Raw genomic sequence first — 26394 nt, forward strand, 5'->3', positions numbered from 1 at the left:
TAAAGTCATTATGATAAATCATATAACATTTGGAACTTAGGGAGCCATTATGGTTGAAAAAACAGAACACTCAGCTGCACGTGTTGGGCAATGTCCATTTTGCAGTACAAAAATACAGGCCAATTTCTCTTATTTTTAGCCATGTATAGTTAAAGATAGTCAGATTACCTAAATATTTGACTCAGCCCATTTGGTTTGGTCAAGTATATTGTTGTTTAGAGAACTGAAGGGAAATAGAGAGAGAGACAGATAGATAGATCATGGGCGCTGCCTTTTCAGATGGTAAACTCATGGTTTCTCGACTCCACTGGCATCCAAACCAGAAAAACAGTTTTCTTTGGCAAACCCTGAGCGCCTGCCTTGCTCTCTCCCTCACTTTTTCTATCACTCACTCTCTTTAGAATCCACAGTGCTCCCTCACACACAGCCCGTCCACCCCTCCTTTCTCTTATTTTGAAATGTAAACGCCCTCCTTCACCACAGACGGTAACAAGAAGGAGTAGCCTCAAAGTTGCAGCAGTGGTCCAAGAGGTGGGAAATAACTACAGAGACAAACAAAACCATGCACAGAAGGCAAAAACAAGCAGAATATGAGACATGCCACTTAATCCAAAGACGAATGATAATTTGACGGCCCCTCTGGGCCCCTTTTTGTAATTGGCCTTGTTCCATGTCTGACTTGGCTGTTGCACCATGCTCCGAGAGTGAAGCACATGGTTGGCTCGGCATGCCAAAGTGGCTGCTCTGCAGACATACTGATCAACAATAGAAATGAAAATAACAAATTGTTTTGTTTTGGCATCAAAGTTGGCTTTAAAGCCAAAAACACCCACCCAGGCCCAACACACTTCTTGTATTAGTTTACAACAATAATAAATTGTGTTCTGTGCCATAATAAAATATGCCTGTGCTGGGCTTTTGAATTGAATAGACAAAGAAAAACATAAAAAAAAAACAAGATCATCGAGGGCCATAGAGGGGTCAAGTCATTGAATTAAATGTGAGTAAGTTGGGGTCATTATGGAGAAGGAGTGCAGGCTGCTGGTAGTCTGAAAAAAGAGGATTTAACCCTCAGAAGTGTTGTTTTGAAGTTTTGCAATAATAAGCAAAGCCCTCTCTTGATTTCCCTTCAACTGAGGTTATACTTCACTTCCCATGCTAGCAATTAGTCTCCAGAATGTTATTTGTCAAAAGCAAACCATTCGTTTCCACCAGTCTGCCCCACCAGCTCTTGTTACAATTGGCCGTTTCCTGCATAGAGAAAACATAAGCCCTTGGAGGATGAAGCAGGCCCAGCAGCTGGCTAGGACCAAAGTATGATATTTCTGCCTGATACTTCAGCTCCACACAAATAAATATGACATAAACTAATGAGAACCCAATACATGCCAGAATAAAAGGAGAAAAAAAAAGTTTCATTAAGGGAAACAGTTTCTTTGGGGATTTGAAAGTTGGAGCAAAGCCAAAAAAAAGGTCAGTCATTGAATGACGTCTATTGATTTCTGGTGAAAGATCTACCGAAATGCAAGCACAGTAGTGTGGAGTAAACAAATATGATGAAGGAAGCTACTCGATAAAGTAATGAGAGATGGACCATCTGACAGAGTAGTGAAGTGTTGCGACACAAAACCCCTCAGGTCCAACATCTATGTAGCACACCGTCATGTATCCTCTATTTTTCACAATGATTGCAGACAAAGTACTTCACTGCCACTGAGGTAAGAAACCCATTGTATTTTGGGTTGAAAGGGATCTGGTGAGCCATCAAACTTCCAGACATTTCCTTAGTAAATCACCAGCAGAAAGGGAATTTTTCAGAGTGCAATTAACAATCTCAAGGTCAGACTTCTCTGGAGAGTTAGCTATGAAAAAAAAAAATCCTGAGGCATTTTCTCTCTTTTGTCTCTACTCTGTCATCTTCATGTTACACGTTTACACATTTATTTTCTTTTACTTTCTTTTTCTCCACTACATACTGTACATATCCCTCACTCATCGCCTTCCCACCATTCCTCTGATTCTGTTTTCTCTTAGTGTGTTGTTTCCCTCTTGTCTCCATTACAGATAAACCTTACTTTGTGGTAAGGGGCAACACTATTTCTCCCCCAGCACCGAAGCAGAGCCAAAAATTGGTCGCAGGTGTGCAGAGGATGAGAACCATGGATCTTAATCTTGAGGCAATAACGATGCTGTGAGCTGAAGAGGTCACTAAAGGGATCTCGAAGCAAAGAGCACAGAGTCATATCTGCTCCTTCAATGTGGCGACAATGAACTTTTTATGTTCTTGATTGTACAAGAACACTTTATAAATTGAACTGCAAATGGATTTTCTTGAAGTCTGGTTTTGCAGTGGCTTTGATTTAACACTTGACAAGCACAATAGATCTTTGGATTTTAAGTACCAGGCTTTGAAGTGCTATACACAAAATAATTAGATGTCAACTCTATGTAGCTGGACATTTCATTAAAACATAAAAAAGCCAGTGACGTTAAAAAGAGAGAGACTTGGTGAACATTGACTTTGAAGACATCTGGAACAAAGAAATATGTTAGAGGGGAACTCAGTGTACCTCTTAACTTAATTTTTAATCCATGTTAATAACCCTTGATTATGGAGAAAAGGGAGCTTTGCTATATGTCTTACCCACTTCTATCCCCCTGTTTCCTGTTTCCCTCCACACGACAATCAAATAAATTTGAGAACTTAGTCAAGAGAGAAAAAAAAGTACACCTTCTTTCACTTATGAAAATGTTGAAGAAAATACATCAACACATAATTTATTACACTGTGTCATTATTTCAATAACAAAATCTAAGTCTAAATTTAAAAAGCAATAAGTAAAAATTAAGTACACTTTTACTAGTTCCACGTGAGTTAAGAAGTGAAGTAGCTAGCCAGGTGCAGCTAATTAAACACACGCTTGACTGATCCTTAACAGGTGTGAGCACATCAATAAGCACAGAGGTTTTGGCAGCCTAATACTTTAAACACCAAACTAAAAACAGAAATCCCACCACTGCATAAATTTACTGTTGCTCGGCTGTTTACTTGCTGTGAATGAGCCATTTTAAATCCTGGCGAATCAATAAGCCAGACTTTCTTCTTTCTTCTTGGTCAGTGATCAGTTCAGGGAATAATGCCCCTAACAAGCAGTTGTTGTCACTGTGTGTCCAGGCAGTTTGATCTGTTTTTAGGAAAGTGCAGTGTGAAAGCAAACCAAACCAATGTAAGGTGCAAAATATTTCTGACTATTTGATGGAGCAGAAAGGTTGCTGCTCACCAATCTGTGAAATAGAGCCTGGCCGACCGATCGGCCGGCTGATTAAATCCGCCAACTATAGCCCTTTTCAAAATAATCAGGATCAGACGACGTTTTGCAGAATAAAAGCTGATATATTCCTAATTAATCATAAAATAATAAATGCTGTCAAGTGTTGGAGTCGTGCAGAGTGATGTTGCTGCACCTCAGTAATCCTCACCCCTCACCGCTGTCGGTAACTACAGCAGTAGCTACAGCCAGGTAACACTACAGAGGTGGGCAGAGTGGACCTTGACAACAGGTACGTTCGTAACGACGTTGTAAAATTAAGAATGATTCATCATGTTTCCAGTTTCAGTTTAACTCGGTGTACCATGTGTCATGATAGTGACCTGTGTTTCGTTGTTTCCTTGACGTCACTCCTAGTTTTACTTTGTCAGAAAATACTACAATGTGACTCAGGCTGTAACAGCAACTCAATGTGTTGTTGTGGAGTAACATACGTGTCACACTATTTGTGACCATTATATGTTTAAAATGCAACTCTGTCAACATGTTTTGACATCTGAAAAAGGTTTTCATTTGGTTCATAGGAGTCATGACTTCATGGCAACGAAAAAAATGTAGTGGAGAAACTGTGATTTAACATTAAAGGGTGTTACATTTGAGTACTTGCCTATACTGAGTACTAAAATAAGTACTAATAAAGCAATTTTAGACTTTTATTGCATGATGGCATGAATAATAACTTTGTTAAATAGAAATAAAAAAAAATGTTGGGTAAAGGAGAAAATATTAAATAAAAGAAAAAGTTAAATAAAAAGGGAGAATCCTAATAATGACTGGGATTACCACTTAAATTTAAGGCAGCTATAATTGTGCATAGCAAGGTCCAATTATATGTTTAACCCCAGAACTAATCAAGTAAACAGTCAGTGGGGTTTACCAAATGCTTGGATGAACTGTTCGGCCTCAGTCAGTGACACAGGAGTCGTCCTGCTAGGTGATGCAAAGTCTTGGAGGGTACAGGAGAGATGGCTTTAATCCCGACTTTAAAGGGAGGACATCACTTTCTTTTATTCCTTCCTCTGGTCGAACACCTCTGAGTAGTAGTCTTCATAAACTCTAAATGAATGACCCTGGTTAAGCAGTGTACCTCTCCTCCGAGCCTCCTGGAGCAGCCATTCCCTTCTCTGGAAGTGGTGGAAGTAAGAGGACAACAAGTCGTGACTTTGGTTTGAGGGTCACGCTGCAGTGAGCTCGGTCCAGCTCAGGGGCAAAAGAGAAGACTTCCTCACAACAACTCTTGCAGAAGTTTTGAAAAGAACTGTGCAGGTTGTGGACCTTCAGTTCCCTCGGGGAGCCCAATCAGCCGAACACTGCAGAGTCTGCTTCTCTCCCTACAGGTCAGTTAGCTCAGCCTTTAGCTTCCTGTTATCAGTTTAAAGGTGCATAAAGTTTCTACCTCTTCCAACCACTGTCATCATTATCTTCTAGTGACGGCAGTCTGTGGTGGCTAGCGATTGTTTGGACTTCGTTCAATATGCCGTTAAGTTTTCGGAGAGCGTCTTGAGCTCAGAGAGAAAGGCTGATCTGTGGTCAGCTAGTAGTGCTACAATGATGTGTTTGATAACATGGGCTACAGCCTCGTTTTGTTTCACCTGGTTTAGAGGTTTTTAGATGTTTATGTGTTAATGCATTTAAAAAAATATGTCAGTTCCACAGATTAATCTCTTTGCATTAACGTGTTAACTTTGACAGCACTGGTGTTTTCACATTGGTATCGGTTTGTAGTATCAGAGCACTTTTATGAATACCAAGTACAAGTACATGCACATTGTATTGGACTAATACCCGATACTGGTATTGGTGTATCCGTATTATTATAATGCTTATATACAGCATACACCTATGGTCTAAATCTAAAGATAAATTCCTCAGTACAATTGATGGTTATATTAATGCATGCTCAATTGAAAGAGAAATCCACAATGCAAAATTGAAATAAAGTTATTTTATTCATATATATTTTTTAATATATATATTTTTTTTAATATATATATATATATATTTTTTTTTTTTTTTTTTCCTGCCAAATATTGTAATCAGCCTCAAAAAAAATCCATATCGGTTGAGTTCTACTGAGAAACATATAAGACCATTTAAAAACATTATGTGCCCATCATTTCCAAGTGAGGAAAATTATTTGCAAGTGTTCTGCGCTCAAGATAGTTGCCAGTCTTTTTGGAAAGTGGACAGGCCACCAAATTTAACATGCAACACATAGAGAAACTAAAAAGAAGAAAACACATCTCAGACTCTACAAGCATTAGGTAGCATGTTAAATTTAATAAGTACTGAATAAGTATGGCTTGTTTGCGAACATTGTCAAGATTAAACCACTTCTCTCAAAGATGAACATGGCAGTACAGCTTAGGTTTGCAAAGTTGCATCTGAACAAACCACAAGATGACTCTGACAATGTACTTTAGATCAATGAGACCAAATAAGAGAGGCTTGGTCCTCATGCACAGCAGCATATTTGGTAAAAACCAAACAGCTTGTCAGCACAAGCACATACCATGAAGGGGTGATGATTTGGGCTTGTGTTGCAGCCAAAGCCCTGGGCAACTTGCAGTCATTGAGTCAACCATTAACTCCTCTGTATACCACAGTTTTGAAGAGTCAAATGTGAGGCCATTTATGGCTAAAACATGGCTGCACAGCAGCAAATCTGCAATGGAAAGGCTGGAACAGAGAAGAAGCAAGGTGCTGCAATGGTCCAGTCAAAGTCCTGACCTCAACTTTACAGAAACGCTGTGATGGGCCCATAAAAGAGCTCCGCTTAAATGAACATCTGTAACCTTCAATGAACTGAAGCAACACTAAAAAACAGTGCTTATATTGTGTTTTCCATCATTTGGAGTACTGTCAAGGATACTTTGATTTTGTTTTGTTTTTTATTACTATGTCCTGAAATGGAAAAAAAAGATCCACTTTCTTTTCAACACAACTAGATGACAAGCTAACCCACAGTAAAACACACATGACATAATATTGTTTTTGTCTTTTCATGCTGACTAAATTCCATTAAAGAAATTCTCGGTTTTATGGGCATCTGCCACACTAACAATTTAAAAGATTTTTGAAGGTTGTGATTTCTCTCAGTCGTTGCATGAAGATTATTGGGTGTGAGTTAAATTAAAATTTACGGGATAATCTTCACTGCCATCTTGTTGTTAGATAGTTCCATTAAGGGGATAAATAAGAAGTTGGCCTATAAAGCGTCCGTCTCTAAGCTAAGGCAATGTGCTGAACTTGGCCAAGCACACAAATAATCAATAAGCCATCCCACTATGACTGTATAAATATCAATATTATTGCAATCCATATGCAAGAAAGCAATTATGGTGGGGCAGGTGTACAAGTTCTCTCTAATCCATGTGATTAAATTTAAACCAAGACTTTTCCTCTTAATGGGCAACAAGACATAGCCGAATCAATCAGCAAATAACCATTAAATTTAAAGCAATAGCTCAGGAAGTAGTGATGAAACCACTGACTTCTGCTGTGTTTTTCAGCAAGTTGCCATCGATTGAACTCCTTCAGCTGCAAGCAACGGAGAGAACTGTTCAGTAACATTGTTCTGTTTTACGAGGTATTAATGTTTTACATTTAATGGCAAAATAATGTTTTTTATGTGTAGATGGTACTTCATTTCAGTGCACACCTACTTTTTAATGTATAATTGTCCTATTGTGGATTAGGTTCAGTTGCAATTATGCTCGCAATCTAAAAATAATATTTGTGCGTGTAGTGTGTCGGGAACCAATGAGTGAGTGAAGGGACAACTAATGCAACATCATGTAATAACTGTTTCCAGTTGTAAAGGGATCTGTGGGCTGGATCAGACCACTTATTAGGGCTGTGCATCTTCACTGGTCACACAATTCGATTCTGTTAAATTACCTTGTCAACAATTTCATTCGATTCAGTGATGAATCACGATGCATCACTATGTGTTGCATCCTCAGTTTTCTTTATCACCACACATTGCTACTTTCTTCATCAATGAATAGAAGTAGTCAGATAATTATGAACTCTCTGATTATTTATAGTTATTTCAGAAATCAATCTGAATGTCCTGTTATTGACAAACATAAACATGTAAACAATTAGGTTATTTTCAACTTCATTGTTGAACTTTATTTTTCCATTTCCTGGAAAATTAAGAAACATTACTATAAAGTGACATTGTTAACTACATTTCCTGTAGTAAAGCAGTGTGTTTTGTCTCTTCAGTCACTCTGTACTCTGCAGACAGATTATGGAAGTTAAGAAGATGTTTTTCATGTTTTCCTTTATGTCCATAAAATATTTCCCTGAACGTATTGTAGTCAATTTGTAATTGAACACTGTGAATATTGTTGAGGTAAACATTTGCTGATGAACAAAGTTGTTTAAATCCCTTTTGTCAGTTCACGCATGCTAACCTCTAGCTTGCCAATTGTATTTTCCATAGACATTAGCCTTAAGCTAACATTTTATTGTATAATCTTACATGATTTCCCAGAGACAATTAATGTATTTCCAGTTAGATACTGATGTATTTTCTGCACGTTTGCTTAGTTTTACAGTTTTCCTAAGTGAAGGTTTCAAAATGGATTCAGCCTTGGATTTGCAGGGCTGTTGCAGCAGGTTAGATCATATGTTATTATAATCAATTATGTTCTGTTGCTGCATCAATGCAGAACTGTCCACGTCAGCATCACAATGCATCGTAAAAACAATTAAATTCAACACCCCTACCGGTTATGCACCACAATTACATGAAAGCATGGCCTTCATGGTATTCTGCACAGATTTGAAGTATATTAGAGCAGTACATTATGGCTATAAGGAGACAGTATTCAATAAGTCCATAGTGTATTTGCTGTGGTGCAGGAAAGACAATCAAGAGGGTAACAATGTTACTATGTTAGTTGCAACTTGTAGCCTTGGATCTAACTTACAATTCAGGAAACCACAAAGGACACTTCATTAAAGTAACCATAGATTATTGCTTCTGCAATTCCCGTCAACAGAATGAGATTGTTCTGAAATAACACATTACTATTTAGTACAGGTGTAGGAGGTCAACAGAATTTTGTTATGGGATAAAGGAATAAACTAATCTAAAGATTATGATAATTGATGTTAAGTGTATCTAGTGGGACACAATGTGATCAAATAAATATGTAATAGATAAAAAGTGGATAACTGTCAAATTATATTGCATTTAATGCGCTGCCAAAATTGCTTCCAGGGTTAAATGAAAAATAGGATGTCAGCCCACATGAAAACTATGTCCCACTTGTGAGATGACATATCTGTGTCATAAACTCTCTGTGAACTTTGCATATATAAATTTGTGCCAAACACTCTCTAGGAGAATCAGACACTCATTGTCAGGGAATTGGCATGCTCACACACACACACACACACACTCTGACACACACAGAGGGTCTTACCTGGCATGTGGGACATCAATGCTGGAGGAGACTACTTTGCGCTTCTGCTCAAGCAGCGACACTGATCGGGTATCGGGGTCACGGCTAACACGCTTGCCATCCGCAAACCGCTGCTCCTCCGCCGCCTCTGGGCTCAGGCAGCCGCCCTCCAACTTATGGCTGTCTGGAGCTCCATTACTGAAGCTCTGCTGTAAGGAGATGGAAAAAGTCAATAAGTTAACATGCACAAAAAAACACCCCACAAAAACAAGTCTGTCACAGGGGATCAAGGACGTTTGGAATATTGTACACAATATGGACACAAAACTCAGCCTTTTAGGCCAAGAGTAATGAATATGTCAAGTAACATTAAGGATTCAAGAGTCAAGCTTTTTTATTGTCACTTTCTGCAGTATGTGAGTACATACACAGGAATCGGACATTTCTCTCCAGCCTCTGGTGCAAAAATACAAAAAAAATACATACAAGGCAATTAAGAACTAACTGTAAGAAGTATGCTCATTTGTCAAAATGTCAAAAATGTTTACACATCTTCAGGAAAACTTTTAAGAAATTAATTTATTTGCTATAAAAATCTTATAACCTAAATACTAAAACTACTTCAATATTTTTATTTCAAATGAGTGAGTAAAGCATGATTTTAATGCACGGTGGTCAGTTACAAAACAAAGTTGTTTTTCTTGGTTCCCGTAAACGCTGGCATTATGAGGTTTTCCACAAAAAATACTGCTTTCTCATGAGTAAAAATACGCACACATAGCTTGATTACACCTCACTGCAGCAAAGTTGGGGGGAAAGAAAAAATAAAAGATCATCTTTTATCTTACACAATCACAAATGGCATGTGTGCATGCACCTACACACACCAACGCACTCCTGTAGATATCTACAGCCATCAGACTGTTTGAAACACTTCTGAGTAAAAGCCAGAACACAAACACAGTGGCACACACAGCTGTCAACGAAATGGACTACACAATGTGTGTCTAAACAAATGTGTATGATTTTGATCCTTATCTCAAAGTACTGTAACATGACTTGTCTTGACTGTAGAAAAGAGAACTACACTCCACAAATAGATATTTACTTAATTTTTGAGATTCAAATAAACAAATAAATAAAAACTTCAGAGTGTCAAGAGTCACTTATGATCAATATGATCCTCAGTGTTTGGTGATACACAAAACACCATGTAAAAAATACAGGCTTGAGTAAAACAACAGGATAAATAAAACCAGCTTGGGAGAGATTAGCAGTTTTGCAAGTCACTTGAACAAATCCAAGAGCAATTCTTTACTTTCACCAGACTTTTGAATTATGACATATAACACAGTCAGAGAGGAGAGGATTCTGCCAAATCAGTGGTGAAATCTAAGTTTCATATGTCAGAGCTGGATGTGTGTGTGTAGCTGTGTGAGCCTGTGCAGAAAACAAATCTACAGAGTGTTCCTGCTATCTTCCCCTTTGTAACCACCCCATACAATTTGTTGTTTTTTTTTAAGTGTAGAGACAGTGGTATCATCACAAGTCAAAGGTCGCAACAGATAATGACATAAAATCCCATCAGTCTATGGTCCTGCTGCTTATATTGAACACAACGAGGCATGGTCCATAAGACTGAACACTCGTGTACATGGGAACAAGGTTTCAGTATCTCCTGATTCTAAGGTTTCTATCAAATTCTTGCTGGCTTGGCTGTTCAAATGTAGTTTGACTGTAAACTGACCATTTTCTAGTAGTAGTCTGTAGGAATATTAAACAATAATTGTTTTTGGGTATATATTTCCATCTTAACTGGGTTTTTATTTCTTTTACACATTGATTAAACTTTGTTTATGGGATTATATGTTAACATTAGCTAGTCGGTTTATGTTGAAACTTTTAAATGTAATGGGAAGATAAAGATTATTCTCAATGACCATATCTCATTCAAAGTTCCATAATCCCTAGACACACAGTAACTACCATTAGAATTTGTAAATGCAAATAAATAATAAATAAAAAAAAACATTGCACTTGCAAGGTAAATAGTGATCATAACTAAGGAAGGGAGTAATAATGTATTTTAGATGCATCGAAATGTGGACATGTAATATTCTGAATCAATTCACAAAAAAAAACTATTATCATTGTGGTAACTGATGAAGCAAGTATCCTCTGCATTTAGAGCGAGGATATGGAAGTACCTTGGCTTTTGGGGAAATTAGCTAAAACATTTTTTTAAACACAACAATCAAGAGAAAGCACAGTCAACATTTTCAGCAAGACCAACATTTTCTACAGTTTCAAAATCATTTAGGAAAGCAGAGTAGCTTTAATTTGTGATACGTACCACATTGAAACAAATGTTAAAGAAGTCCTCTATAGAAAAAAAAAATATATATGTCAATAATAGTTTTTAAATCACATCAAGGCCTCTGAATAGTAACTGAATTGAATCCTAAGATGTCAAAAGCTTCCCACCTCTAGTCTCTGAGCAACTCTTCATTTAAAATACTTCAGTCCTGTTTTTTTGCAGTAACAAAGTAAGTTAAGCTGCACCCAAAATATTATTTTGACAAAGGTTTCATGTTATTTTGCTTATAAGCTACACATACTGCACATTCAAATGAAACACATGAGCTCAATGTCAAGAAAACAAAGATGATATAAATATGTGTTAGTTACTCAAGTGTGTGGGTAAATAGTATGCGTAACACAAACACACACACTTCCTTCAGCCTTAAAAATTACTCATACATTTCCAAAAGGGGTTTAATCATCCAAACTTGACCCTTGGCTAATTGTGCCTCATGCTGATGTTGCCTAACCAACCAATAGGGAAAGGCAGCGCTGGCCTGCTTGGGATCTCAGCTTCAGAACAAAGAGTCACTCAGCCTCTGTCAACAACCTTGCTTCATTAACTCCCGTGTTGGCTTATGCTCAACACAAAAAAACAACCAGCCCAACAACAGCAAAAAAGTCACACATTTCTCTAAACGTCGAGATATTGCTGTTGCTTAGGTCACAAAATTCACACTTGTTTGAACAAACATGTCAACAAGTGGCATACCGACCCCTCCCTGCAAAAAAGGAAAAAAAAGGGAGGGAAGGGGGGCATTCATTTCCAGAACTGGGCAATGTGCCAGGCGCCAGATTCTTTCTTGCATGCCACCCGTTGCCAGTCTGGGGGTGCCCACTTTGTTAGCGGCTGCTCAAACAGGGCAGCACAACGTGCTCTCACAAACAACCCCCCACTCTGAAATCTAGTCAGATCCCACAAAAACACACCAGTGGAGAAAAAAGAAGAAAAGAAAAAAAGACTCACATCAATCCTTTACTACACTCATGCACACAAAAAGCAACACAGATGCACATGCGAATCTCCACACACACCAGACTCCTCCTCCTCATTTTATGGCTTGTTTTCGACATCACTGGGAATTGAGCCGTGCTGAAAGAGACTTGACCATTGTGCCAGCACACTACACTTTCAGCCTCTGCTGCACTAGTCCAGCCTGCACAAGGGAGGACTGTAATGGCACTATGCAACAGCTTTTGTGAGTGCAGAATTGCATATACAAATGTGCCAGTGCAGAGCACCACAAGTTTACACTATATTTCCCCATCACACAAAAAATCTGACAGTTGTTTAGCTCTTTAATACGGCTTTACATGAGTGAAATTTAAAATGTCAGTTAACAGCTGCATACAGGATTTACAAGCATCTCAGACATAAGAGTGCAAATTGAGTGTTGCTGCTGCAAAAAACAACCAAATAAACAAACAATACAGTTCGTCTTGAATGTGTGGAAACAAAAGTGACTGCAGGTTTCTTTCTGGTTACATAAATAACAAACAAGTTACTTAATCTAGAACACAAAAAACAACACCCGCATGATCATGGGGATATAAACAACTAGAAATCAGTGTATAAAAAGCTGTTATTCAATCACAAGTGTTTTTAAGTCCCTCCCTCCTGTTCTACTCAGCCAGTCTATCCATGAGTAAAAACCATTGCAACTAATTTAGGGACAGTTTCTTTGGTACTTTGGACCCATACACGCCCATACATTTATGTTTTATTAAAACTTACTATCGCCCCTTTGATGCCACAGGCAGCCCACATGATCTGTTTTTAAGTAATAGTGACCTTTCTAAAGCAAAATTCACATACAGCCATTCAATTTTCACCTTTTGACAAGCTACATCATCTCTGAATGAAACAACCTCTCTGCGGTGTATCATTTGAGGGCAAATGTGCACTTAAAGGCTTGACGTACAAAATTAAATGTTACAAATATTGATATGTAAAGCCGACGTGCAAAAATCTCGGACAAGCTCATCCGAAAACCTGCAGTCAGAGCGTGTTTGTTTGCTTTATATTACCCACCCTCCAGCCTACATAAACATTGCGCAGGCCCTATCAAGCCCTTTGTCCCACATATTTGTTGTCGCCAAATGTTATGACAGCCTCTTATTTGATTAAATGTGCAACCAAATCGACCTAATGTATATAATGACAGAATTATGTTTTGTCCAAACCGGTTAAATTTGCAGGCTGTGGCAACAGAAGCGGCGGCGGCGGCGACACCGTTAATTCCGCTCCATGCAGGAAATGGTTAAACGCTGCAAAACACTGCACAACAAAAACAGTGAAGCGCAGCCTACCGGCTGGGCCCTATGCGCTCAGACACACACCTTAAGGCTGGACTTAAGCAGTCCTTTGGCTGCAGAGTGGTTGGAGCCGGCGGCTATCTCCTCCTCGGTGAACTCCTTGAGGCTGCCGTCTTGCATGAGCACGGTGTAAACGCTGCGGCGGGTGCCTGCGGCTGAGGCGTCCCTGTTTTCCTGCTTGACAGCCTGGACCACTCCTGTCACTGGAGCACCGTCCCCAGTCGGACTCGGCGCATAAACGCGGCTCCCGAGGATGGACCGCTTCACCAGGCGCCTCGTATGCATGTCTGTGAAAATGTCGCTGTATTCAGAGACGGCGACCCGGCGAGTTTAAATCATCAAATGTCGAATTACAACCGATGGACAGCGTCGTGAAAAACACAAAACCGCAGCGGGTAGACTACGCGCTGCAAAAGCCCCGTCAAAATGTTAGAAAGCGGCAACATACTCAGAGAGAAAAAAAATTAGAGAAAAACACCGAACGACGTCCTGAGTGCACCGAACTTAAACACACCGCAAAGTGAAGAACTTTGATTTAGCACCCGACTGAAACCAACGACATGATAACGACTCATTCGCCGATACACAACCTCCACATCCAACCGGCTACCAACCTTCCTCCGTTCGAGCTGTTTGTTTTCCCCACTGCTCCCTGCGAGCTCATGGGGCGGAGGGAAAACACGGACCACAAGTCACCTTCAGGAACCGAAACACCAAACGTACATGATAAAAACAAAATGGCGACTTATCGAACAAAAACGGCTTCAGCACAGAAAAACAGCGGCAGATTCGTCAAATAAGTACATTTTGCTCTTCTAAAAATACTTTGAAGCCAAATTAAAAGCTGTAAATGGTTTAAAAATGCGACCGTTAGTCTACTCCAGTTCCGTGTACTGTAACATCCGGTCCGCTGTCTGTTTCGACCGAGTGGAGCCTCTACCGGCGGAATGCTGCCTGTAAACGTGCAATCCGGCGGGCTGCTATTGGACGGCTCAGCACACGCCTCCACAAGCCCCCCTCCGCTCCCCCTTCTCCTCCGAAGGAGGGTAATGCAACTCTGGAGGATGCTCCATTCAAAACAATGACGCAACGATGGATAGGAAACGAGGAGGGAGGGGGTTATGGCAGAAAGAAAACGAGGGAAAAGATGGAATTTAGGCTAAAGAAAGAAAAACTTCAACCAAACTGAGAAACTTTATGCCTTAACCCAGTTGTATGCATATAACCTACTTTTCAGGTGCCATGGGACTACTTAGTGTCTATGATCTTGTTTGAAATGAAAGGGCTGCACAGGTTTGCTTTTATGAGTGTAAAGACAACAGGTTATTTAATTTCTTTTAGACATTTAACATGAGTTTTATTCAAGTGAAGTGGAAATGGATTAAACCTAAGGCAAGAATTACGCATGGTACAAATAATGTACCATGCGCTGCATACAAATAATGCAGCCCAGAAGAAATAGCATCTCATTTATGGTGTTTATTTTAGTGTGGCTCAAGCACATTCACAAAAACCTAACCAAGTCTTTTTTTTGGATAAGTTTGGGTCATAACATGCCATCTGTTGTTGATCCTTAAGCAACTACATATGTTTTTGAAGAGAGCACTGAGGTTTTTCAGGAACTGCTTACCCCCATCAATTTTAGCCCCATGCAGACTCCAAATGGAAAGTTGAAAGAAGAAAGAATAATTTTTCAAATAATAAAATTAAAATGAACAAAAGGAATGAAGCACTATAAATATTCTAAATTTGATTGTTTTTTTAATACTAACACTTAAGTGTTTCAATTCAATTTTAAAAAGTAAAATCAAATTAAATAAAAAAGATGGGAATTGGGGGAAGATACCTTGTAAATCTCTGTGGATTTAAATATGTATGCATATTTATGCATCATTCATTGATTGACTCATTCATTCATTCAATCAATCATTCATTCATTCATTTATTCATTCATTCATTCCTATAAGTTTTAAATGGTAAAGCACCCATCTTTAACCAAGCTGTCCCACTGCTATAACGCTAAAAGATCAATGATCATCCTGCCAGTTGCTCTTAGTGCAGCCGTGCTCTCGCCTAACCAGAGGAGATCAGGCTTTTGCCGTAGCATTAGGGATGGGCAACTCCAGTCCTTGAGGATCACTGTTTCCCTGATTAAATGTTTCCATTTCAACACACCTGATTCCTTGTGTGGAACTTAAAAACAAGCTGTTAGACCCATTTAATTTTAATCAAGTGCGTTGGAGCAGGGAAATTTTAAAACCCACAGGACAGTGACCTTCAAGGACTGGATTTATCCATCTCTCCTAGATTTTGGAATAACCTTCCACTCAAATATTCATACTTCTGAATCTTTACAGTCATTTAAATCCTGTCTGACAGTTTGATGTCCAGGTGAACATCCAGACACAACTTCTGACCATTAAACTGACAATATATAATGATGAAATATTCTATAAATATTCCAAGTTTCCACTTTAGCAAATATATTTGAGTTTCAATAAAGATAAAGCCATACTTTCCTCAAAATGTTTTAAATACAATATCCAAAGAAAAAGTATTAATTGTGTTTTTCTAGAACATGTCAGCAACTCCTGCACTGAACAGAAAAGACAGAATATATTTTAAATGTTTGATTAGGAGATGAGCTGACAATGACATGTCAGTATGACACCAAGCAAAGTTGGTTTAAGCCTCAAAAATTCTTGCACTTTTTCCATTTCCCCAACTGTCATCAAATAAAGTCAGCTAGAAATTTTTTTCTGAATCTTGTGGGCCCTGTATGTTGTTGGGCCTTATGCTTGAGCCCATGCATTACAACAGCACCATGTGCCAAGTTTCAGTTAAAACTGACCCAAATCCAGAGAAAGCCAGACCTAATTTGGCTTCCATCACGACACCAGAGCTGACTCAGCAAAAATGAGCCAATAATAAAACTTTATAGTTTGTCAACATTCCGCCTCAGTTGGTCCGAATGTCAACCTGTGATAATTAAGAAACAATACAGGGAAAATCTGTCTTAAGACAAAAAAGTGGGCAAATTTCTAATAACAATGGGTAAGATTTTTATTATTTTTAATAATTAGCCAAGAGCCTTTTATTTATTTCCCACTTATTGTCCTTCATTACAGCATCAACAGTGCACATCACCATGATGAAGACTGCATGCTCAACTAAATGAGACTTAGTAAACTCTAAAAGCATATCACAATTATCTATCACTTTCATTATCCACGTCTACTCATTACAAGTATCACCCAGCGTGGCAAAGAAAATTTAATAGAGCATTACCACAGTAAAAATAAATAAATAAAAATAAATAATTAATGTCAAATGTAATGTTTTGGGAAAATTCATATTTAGTGCACAATCCCTCTACGAGACATCCTTTCTGGAAAATAAAAAGACAAAACAACCAGTTTTTATTATATTTAAATTTTAATAGAACACTTCATGTAATAAAATATTTACATGCAGACAATGGAGACTGGACAGAATGGAGTGACAGATGTGGCTATAACTGCCAAATCAGGCTTTACTCTTTGATCAAAGGCGGGTGTTGCTGTAGAGTTGTCTGCTGGTTGTTGTGGGGAACAAATGGTCTCATTAGGGGAGGAGTAGAGCTGAAGGAGAGGGAGCAGAGGAGGGGAAGGGGTCACCACTCCCACTCACTGAGTGGGAATGTGTATATGTGTGTGTTTATATGATGGACACAGAAGGCTGGAGAGCATAAGTGATTTTAGCTAAACGGTGTCTGTGTGTTGTCTTGATTAGATTTGGCACTGAACATCCTCCTTTGGCGTTTCCTCTGAGGTCTTTTACAGCATTCTGTGAGCAACAGCCTGATATGCAGTAACTTCACACTTCTAATGTCTTAATTTTGGGGGGTAATTTTGATAATTATTACATCTTTGCAAAAAAAAAGTGGGTTTTTCTTTTAAGGCATCTCTTACTCTTCTTAGTTTGAGAGTGGGTTGAATTAAAAAAAATCCTCTTTGACCACTGGGAAATGAAATACGAATCCAAGACCAGTCGGAACGGCTGCCCTTGTTTGCTTGAATCAACAAAAACAAGCTCCAGGATGCTTAATGAAATATGAAGTAAAGCTAGAGATACTATTACACTGTAATATAGTGATCACAGGCTGTTTTTACCAGATCAACTTCAATCCATAAAATTTAGACATTATTTTGTTTTTAAATAAAAAGTACCAAGCTCTTCTCAAATTACATGTACCAAAAGCGTTGTACCATGTGTCTAACATCTGATAAGTTACCACTTTTGAGTTAAAATATAAAAGGCTATCGGACAACAACATTTCATTTAGACAAATCCGACATACATCAGTGCTTCTAACAGGCTTATTTCAAAACTATTTTACACTGGACATTGAACAAATAAGTAAACGCCTACATAAAATCTCCAGCAAACAACAGTTGGTTAAAATAGTGCTCTAACTATTTACAAGCCTTGATTGGCATGTCGTCAGTACAAGCTACAAACAGACAGATTATGGTTTTGTTTTCTAAAAAGCATAAAATGTTCAAATTGTGCAGGAATGTAACTGAACTGTGTCGATACTTTTGATTACATATCTACAGATGAAAGTACCATAAAAAGTTACCTTTGTGCTTTAATGCCAGCTAAAGATGTACCAAGAATAGACCCAACAAAAATGTGGTAACCAAAGAATAGAAAGTTTTCTGTGCCGTTTTATCACTCGGTAAGCAATCTGAGCTGTGTATAAAACAACAATCAGTTTTGCTTTTAAACAATTATTTCTTTTAAATAGTCACAGGATCACGTACCTAACTGTTCTTAACCTCAAGACTCACTTTCTTTTAGTATTTCAATGAAAATGCTACAAACATCTATAAAATCCAATGTTCATAATCTGCAACATTTCATAATTACACAATAATAAACAAATAAATATGACTTCTTCAAGAATTGTTGAAATGGACAGTAAAACTTCTAAAAAAAAAAATGCTTTCCAGATTGAAAAACTTCTTCCCTTGTCCGGTTTTCCATTTTTATTCTGCATGTTATATGCAGCGTATTTGTAGCTCTAATACCTCATCACGTCTATTTTGGCCACAGTTCAGATGTGGAATTTGCTCTTTACAGGAGCTGGCAGAAAACACTGTGAAGATGCTGTGAACCTGACAAGGAGTAGTCCATAAATGCACGATCTGATACGTCAATAAAACATGACACTGAGGCAACAAGAAGCTGGAAAGATTAGCTGCTGCAGAGGGAGCTTACAAGTACTGTTACTGTCACATTTACAGTAAGTGCATGGATTTTATATGAGTATATGGCACTAAATTTAGTGTCCTCAAGGTAACGCTTAACATGTTGCATATGTGTTGAGATTGGATACTTATTTGATGTTTATTCACAATCAAGTGTTGTTAAGGCCTACCAGTACCAATGATATTCACTCTGGCTGATAAATGAATAAAGTTCAGATATGATCAACCGTACCCAAACTGTAATGAAGACGTGTTTTCTTTGATGATAGAAGCTGCGAGGAGACTTTTTTTTTTGTTGTTTTTCCCCAATTCATGCACCAAAAGCATGCTTGACAGCAACTTTATGGATGCTAAGGAAGCTTCCTGATGAAGGTGATGAGGAGGGATAAAATTCAAAGGCGGGACAATTCCTGACCGAGGCCCAACTCTCCCACACTCTCGTAGTCAGGCTCCATCTTGGCAGCATCAGCTCCCTCTGCTCCCACCTCAGCCCTGCGGTCATCGTCTGAGCTATTTGTCTTTGGGATGCGGATGCTTTCGTAGCAAGGATCTGTGCCGTCCAAGAGGAGATTATCCCCCAGCGTGGGCTCGTCAGGTTGGGAGTAGATATCTCGGACAGTGGCGTAGAGGTCGCTGGAGGAAGAGGCCGGGACCATGCCTTTGATCTCTGCGATGCTGCTGTAGTCGTGCTCTTTGTCTTCCTCATTAACTGCTTTGTCACAGTTTGTTTTGTTGACTGTAGAGTACACTGCTGCCTGGAAAGGCAATACAAAGGAAAAAGTTATTCTTTCTGGTTCTTGGAGCATTAGCATGCACAGAGAACACCCTCCTGTCTAAGGAATGGAAATGGCCGTTTGGGGAATAAGGGAGCTAAACACACACTTACATCACTGTCTGACAGAATGTGGATGTTGAAGCTCGGTGCAGGAGACAGAGGGGAGTGTAACTGTGGGAGAGAGAACAAAAAGATTCAGATGTGGCACCTGGTGAAGGGAGAAGAAGTTAAAAACACCTCCATGGCTTTAAAGAAGGTGCCTACTTCACCTGAAAGTAGCTGTTAAGAACATTTTAAGCTTTAGTAAACATTCCTTGTTGAGAATTTAGAGGCTTTTTACTACAAAAATAAAAAAAATAAACTGTTGTATGTAATTCACAGCATTAGTGTTAGAACAAAGATGTGTCAAGCAGCTTTGAAGAAATGCAATTAAGGTAAAGTTCTTATAGAGCTATATAAATAAAACATACAATCAAACTATTGACAAGTCCTCCAGAAGACATACTACGGTGAAAAATCTCTCTGAATGCAAGGAATGCTTGGGAGCTGATCAATATGAAACTCTACACTATTCCCAGCAGTGGGAGAGAAACATTTTTTTTGCATTTTCTGTTTCTGCCATGATACATCCAAAGCTAATGTTCTATATAACCACCCATTCATTAGGGAAATTATTGAGCTGAAGTCAATAGGGAGCGACAGAGAGTGTGATGCTTCTCTGCACAACCTCCGTCCACTTTGCCTTATGATCGATGAGGGAGCCATTAATCAACAAAGCACATTTGACAGCAGCACAAAACACTTCAGGAGTCTAACAAGGATCTCAATATCCCAGCCTGCACTTGCTAAGTAGTTTGTATCGTGAGTTAGAGAAAAAACACAAATAAACAAAGATGGAAATTCAAATGTAGTCCTGTAGATGAAGGGATCAAGGTGAATGCCAATGCATGTTGAGGCTCATCTCAGAAACAAACTATGCTCTTACGTGTGGGTGAAAACCTGTGCACAGAAATCATCCATCAAACTGTCCACCGCAGCTGTATGTCTTAGTATCTTTACACGTGGCATTTTCTCGGAGCGAGTAAATCAATATGACTATGTTATGGATAACGTGTATGTGGAGACATGATTACTTTTATAGATCCAACATCGCACTCCACAATGCAGCAGATGCCTTTTTCATTTCACTTTAATTAGCCAGCCAATTAAGCAGAACGCCCCTGGAGGAGTTTCAGTACAAAAGAAGGACGCAGGTGACTTGGTCCAGTCACCAACGCTCAAAGAAGAGTCTCACAATGTTTGCTCATCTAATATAAAGCCGCCTCTTCCTCAACAGTTGATGCAAATTAAAGAGGAATTTTAATTGAGTGATTCATATTAGAAATAAATGGCAGATTTACACTGCATGCGATGCATGCAGGTAATAAATTAACGCCATAAAAACTTTATTTATGCATGTAAAAATGAATACAATGACCAATAAAACTATTGGGATGGGTGTTTATTTTGCATCAGTACGAATCAAGACTTTACAATTGAGAGATTAATATTTTGACGTCTTACAATAAGACGTGATGTGCTTGCATGTGTGTGTGAGTAGAGATTATGGAGTATGTGTTGATGCTGTATGTACGCAGGAGATATAATGACATACAGGGTGTGCAAGTACGACTGTAAGCTGATTAGAGCTGCCTGAGAAGATAGGCGACTCAGGTGTCAGCGTGTCAGTCATGCTGATGCGGATGTTGACATAAATATAAATCAGTATGAATGTATCAGCTCACATTTAGTGTCTGTGTGACAACTCAAGTTAAAAATAAAAAACAGCAAATTCTGATTCAAACCATACCTTGCAGCAAGCAAAGCTTCCGTCTAGGAACGATTCCCTTTAGCGACAGGTCCTCAACAGTGCTGACATGCTGAATATCGCTGTTTACCTGCACTGCATCCCTGATGTATATATCCCAGCAGCCCAACGGCTGGGTCAAACTCATTTCCTGAACCTTGCGTTAAAAGCCCAGAGGTGACACACAGGAACCGCAAACAAGTGTAGCTGCTGTTTATGACAGTTTAATAACTGTTCTGCTGCACAGGGTCAGAGAAACGGTGAATAAAAAGTCATAAAGAAGCTGTGCAAGAGTGCATTTTTATGTGTTTGCAGTGAATATTAACCAAGCCTGGTGTGTTCATATTTAAATAAATAAATAAATAAATAAAGCAAGTATATAAGAAAGCCTGCCTCTGTGTGAGAGCAGCAGCCACCTGAGGGGGGGTCCTCTAGACATTTACATACAGACATCACATGATTTGTGTGTGTGTGTGTGTGTGTGTGTAAAAGGCAGAGACAGAGAAAGAGTTTGTATAGCCCGTATCATCCATCATGAAGCTAGACTAACTGTCATCATGATGGTGGCCAGCTGGCGCTCAATAGGCTCACACACACACACACACACATACAAACAAACACTTGGTCAGACAAGACAAATCACAGTCAACTCCTGGTTGTACGTGGACCTAGACCACTGGGAGTCAGAAACGTTCACAGTTAACCTTAAATCCGCACTGGAGGGTGTCTATGTAGCAGAAAATATGTAAACACACATGTCATACTGTGTGTGTGTGTGTGTGTGTGTGTGTGTGTGTGTGATATCACGGGGGATGGAAGCATAATGTACTGTAAATTAGGATGCATACTTTTTAGTATGTGGATGCACAAGTACATTTTAAAGTGTCTGCATATATATTTATATATATATATGTGTGTCTGTGTGTGTGTGTGGTTGCAAGGTGTTGTATGTGTGGAAATGTACTGGAGTTAAATGGATAAAGATTTATCACAGGTATGAGGGTCAGGTGAGGCTTTGTTTCACTGCTGTCAAAATAAGCTGAAGTGATTAACTAACTGGCCACAACACCAGAGACAAAAGAACAAAGATATGCAACCAGCTAAGAAGAGGATTGAAGAAATGAGGAGGAGGTGTGCACACACATTAATTATTTTCTGTGGTTTGAATTACATTATAGCCCTAAAATATGTATCATGATCTGGGAAAGCAGTGAAGCCACCATGAAACAAGAAAGTCCACAATGCTAAGGTTTTAGCAAAAAGTTAAATTCTTTATAATCCATTGCACAGATGCTCTAATCCTTTTTATTTAAATGTAAATTAATTGGGCCTTAATCATAAATATTGACAATATATCACTTTGCAGGAAGATTTGTAAGTATAGTACAACTACTCACAAAAAGTTAAGGAGGAAAAGTTAAGGCTTTTGGTATGATGTCAGACTATACCTAAAATCCACTATAACCCTTCCAGGTGGACTTAATTAGACTTTTTCTAAACTTTTGAATGCACAACTGTCAATGTTTATGTACTTACTGCACAACATGCAGTTCTCTACCAAGGTTATTAATAAAAAAAAAGCCAAAAGAAATGTCTGAACCATGAATAGACTACTAAATGTTCTGCTGTAATGACAATTTCTATTTAAAAATTCTTCATTATCCTTTTCACATTTTCACATCATGAGACCAAGATGACACCTAAGTTGATGTTTTCATGTTGTGGTATACACACCACTGCTGTTAGCTTTTCTTTCAATAAATTGGTGGATATGGAGGAATTACCACTGCATGATTCTACATAAATGTCCTACATTTATAATGTAATAATATATATATTGAATGTTTTACATTTTCTATTAACTTCACCTGAAAATTAAATATCCCAAACTTTTTTGTGAGCAGTGCAGGCTGTTTTAAGTCAAGGATACGAATCACAACAAATATCATCTTTGTTTTCTCTTCCAAATATATTAAGCAAACTTGGGATTATAAACATTTGTCTGCTTGTTTGCCACATCTTATATATTTGTGCACCATGACTTAATACTAATTATAATAACATGATAAACCCAATTGATCCGATACAAACTGAAATGTTTAATTTATAAAAATATATATATATCTTGTCACTCAATAAGAAAAGAGAGCAGCATTCATACATGAGTTTAATACTAATGACTAATAGCTCCTAAAGAAGATATTTGGACCAAAGTGGTGGATCATTAAATCTGGCCTTCCTTACAGCCAACCAGTAGGGAGGATAAAATTAAGATACCACAAAAATTAACATTAATGAGGCAACTTTCAACAGGCAGCCTGTTGAGTCGCTGATTGCTCTGGTGTTTCCTGCCTCTCAAAGGAAAATGAGGGGGAAATGAAACACACACTAGCTAAAACAATAAAAGTCTTGGTGAAAAAAATTATTCCATTGACACTCATTTTCTATGAGAGCTAATAAAGGTTAAACAGATTCGTTATTTTGGTTTTGCCTACAAACTTAAGATAGCAGTAAATAAAAAATGGCAGCCTTGTGGAAACTTGGCCATCACTCTCTCCTCAGTTTAGATGAGTAAACTGTACAAAGTGAGGGTAAATTGTGAGAATATAATAAGCCTACATCCACCTAATTGAAAAATATTCTACTTGGTCCATGACATCATCCCAATCTATCAAGACTGACTCATAACAAACTGGAAAAAGCGTCAACTTCACACAAATTCAGTCCAAAGAGCCTAAAAATGTTATCTGCTTCAGGGCTGCATGACTCAAGCCTACAGGGCACATGTACAACGGGCTATTTAAATAACACAGCACCATGTTTCTGGAAGAGCCATTCAGTTTGATGCATCCTTTGCAGAGTATCACCAAGTTTTACTGTCAAAATAACGAAGAAAATGAATCTCTGTATACGACAAGTTGAATAACAGCAATTAGAGTGGCTTATTTATTGCACAACCGTACACTAAATGATCTTTTTAACAAGCGGAGGACAACAAAATGCAGAGAAAAGAAAACAGTTTTAAAGAGGAGTTTGATAAGGAACAGTTGCCTCTTCAAGCAGCTTTGTTGTGGATTGTCAATGTGCTGTTTTGTCTGATGTAATTCTTTGTGAGGTGTGAGTGTGACTTTGCTGGTTTGTGTGTGTTTCTCTGATGGAAGCCGGTGCGTCAAAGGCAGCTTGTTGAAAGCCGCTGCTGCAGCTTCACTCTGTTCAGCCTAAATATGAACTCCTGTTTCTCTCTTCTCACCTCTCTACTCTTTTCTTTTTCCTTCTTCTTCACCTACACATCTTCCTCGCTCTCTCACACATTCTCTTTCCTCCATGGCTGTTTATTCTTATCATCTGTCTATCTTCAAAACTTTTCACTTACTTCTGAAGAATAATTGATTTTTAGGCTGCTAAGTTTCATTTTTCCCTTTTTTTTCTCCCTCTATCTATCTCACTGTCTCTCACCCAGTACCTCCCAGTCCTTTCAGCGGTCTCGTCACAACACCATCACCATCTCTATTTCATCTATTTTTATTTTCATTCTTCTTTCCTACACAATCAAATTTCTTCTCTTAGACTGCCACTCTCTCTAAAGACAAAGAGATATACGCTTAGAAGATGATTACTATGTAGGAGAGTCTCTCCATTTTCTTTGTTCTCACTGGTCTTTTTCTAAAACCACCAATTTGGAGCTCTTAAAGACACCACAGGTTTTAGGGTTTATAAAAAATAAATAAAAGGGACTCTATCTGCAAGCTCTAGCTGATGAAAACCTACAGGTGTGAGACACAACACCCACACACAGTCCCTCACCTCTCCATTGTGCAGACCAGCCCCCACCAGCCCATTCATCACCGTTGGTTGGTTGTCATTTTCATCCAGAACTTTCTCTGGTACTGGAGGAGGTAAATCCTCCTCTGGTTCTTCCAGAGGCTTTTGTGAGGGAGGGGCAGCATTATCAGAGCGCCTCTTGGCCTCCATGTCAGCGCTGTGACGGCTCTTCTTATTCAGGTCGACAGAGGCATACTCCACCCCTGCGCACAGCGGCCCCCGCTCAGGAGTGCAGGGGCTGAGGTGGCCGTTGAGAAGAGCGGGAGGATGAGGAGGGGGTTCATCGTGGCTCAGCTTGATGGTACCGTTGGGGAGGTGAGGCTCTGCAGGAGGGTCTTTGAGCTCCTTGACAGTCTCGTACAGAGAGTCCTCAACGCTGACGTCACGTGACGCTGTTGCCATGTCCTTCACCACCTAAATATCAGAAAAACATCATTTTTTTTTCTGCACTTTGAGATAAATAATATGGATTTTCAGTGTTGCTGTTTTTCCAGCTCCAAACTTAATTCATTTATCTGTGTCTCATGGAAAAGTAAGTATTCTTTTTCTAATCTCAGTCAATGAAAGAAACAATTACTCAAACAACTCAAAAATAAAATCTTTAATTTCCTTTTAACAGCGCAATTAAACTCAGTTTCAGTGCAAATACCTCATCTGCTGTTGTAAGGTGACTTTAAGTACTGACCTCATAAGTGCTGTCCCCTGAGGCAGGGGGTCTGTCCTGGATAAGGGCATTGTTGGGAGGGATGCTGGGAAGCTCACGGTCCTGAGGACACTTGGAGGACCTGAGCTCTGATTGGCTGGAGAGCATTTCCTCAGACAACTGGGGACTGGTGTCCTGTGTGTCTGAAAGGACTAGTGAATGAAGAGAAAGAAAAAAAAAAGCAGAAACAAGTGGTATTGTTTAACATTTTCCACTGATCACTCTTTTTTTAATTTAGCTAATAATCTTTATTTAACATTCACTTCAGTGATGCTTCTTTCTGATTCATACAGACCGGATTAATCTTTTGAAATTCTTTGTAACTAGTATCTATTACACAGAAAGGCAGAAATGACTCAGATCACATAGATCTACCAGCAACAAAAACAACAGCTGGGGTTTAAAATGAATCAAAGCTGAATTGCAGACATGATGCATAACAACAGCTGTGGAGCAAATGTCTTTATAATGTGACTTAATGGAGAAAAGGACAGATATGTGCAGAATTTTGCAGCAGTGACTCTAATAATAAAATCCAACAATAGGAAATCACTACATGGGCAACAAAGA

The 26394-nt window shown here is 38.8% G+C and overlaps 2 protein-coding genes across 5 annotated transcripts in view; both read right to left on the reverse strand.

Moving 5' to 3' along the window:
* Positions 1 to 14319, reverse strand: part of znf704 (zinc finger protein 704) — a 60449-nt gene extending 46130 nt beyond the window's left edge. The window contains exons 1-3 of one of the 4 annotated variants that reach the window (XM_042012101.1): positions 14295 to 14319; positions 13451 to 13713; positions 8771 to 8958 (exon numbers count right to left, since the gene is read on the reverse strand). In XM_042012101.1, coding sequence (XP_041868035.1) covers positions 8771 to 8958; positions 13451 to 13711 — 449 coding nt within the window. In that variant the 5' untranslated portion in view covers positions 13712 to 13713; positions 14295 to 14319. The other 3 variants (XM_042012100.1, XM_042012103.1, XM_042012099.1) reach the window with 3 other exon arrangements.
* A 2529-nt stretch (positions 14320 to 16848) lies between these two features.
* The window catches only part of pag1 (phosphoprotein membrane anchor with glycosphingolipid microdomains 1), a 48254-nt gene continuing 38708 nt past the window's right edge, over positions 16849 to 26394 (reverse strand). Inside the window, exons 6-9 of the mRNA XM_042012619.1 lie at positions 25807 to 25976; positions 25104 to 25535; positions 19565 to 19624; positions 16849 to 19433 (exon numbers count right to left, since the gene is read on the reverse strand). Coding sequence (XP_041868553.1) covers positions 19071 to 19433; positions 19565 to 19624; positions 25104 to 25535; positions 25807 to 25976 — 1025 coding nt within the window. The 3' untranslated portion in view covers positions 16849 to 19070. The remainder of the gene's footprint in view (positions 19434 to 19564; positions 19625 to 25103; positions 25536 to 25806; positions 25977 to 26394) is intronic.

Source organism: Melanotaenia boesemani, chromosome 17, assembly GCF_017639745.1.
Source record: "Melanotaenia boesemani isolate fMelBoe1 chromosome 17, fMelBoe1.pri, whole genome shotgun sequence".
Taxonomy (NCBI): domain Eukaryota; kingdom Metazoa; phylum Chordata; class Actinopteri; order Atheriniformes; family Melanotaeniidae; genus Melanotaenia; species Melanotaenia boesemani.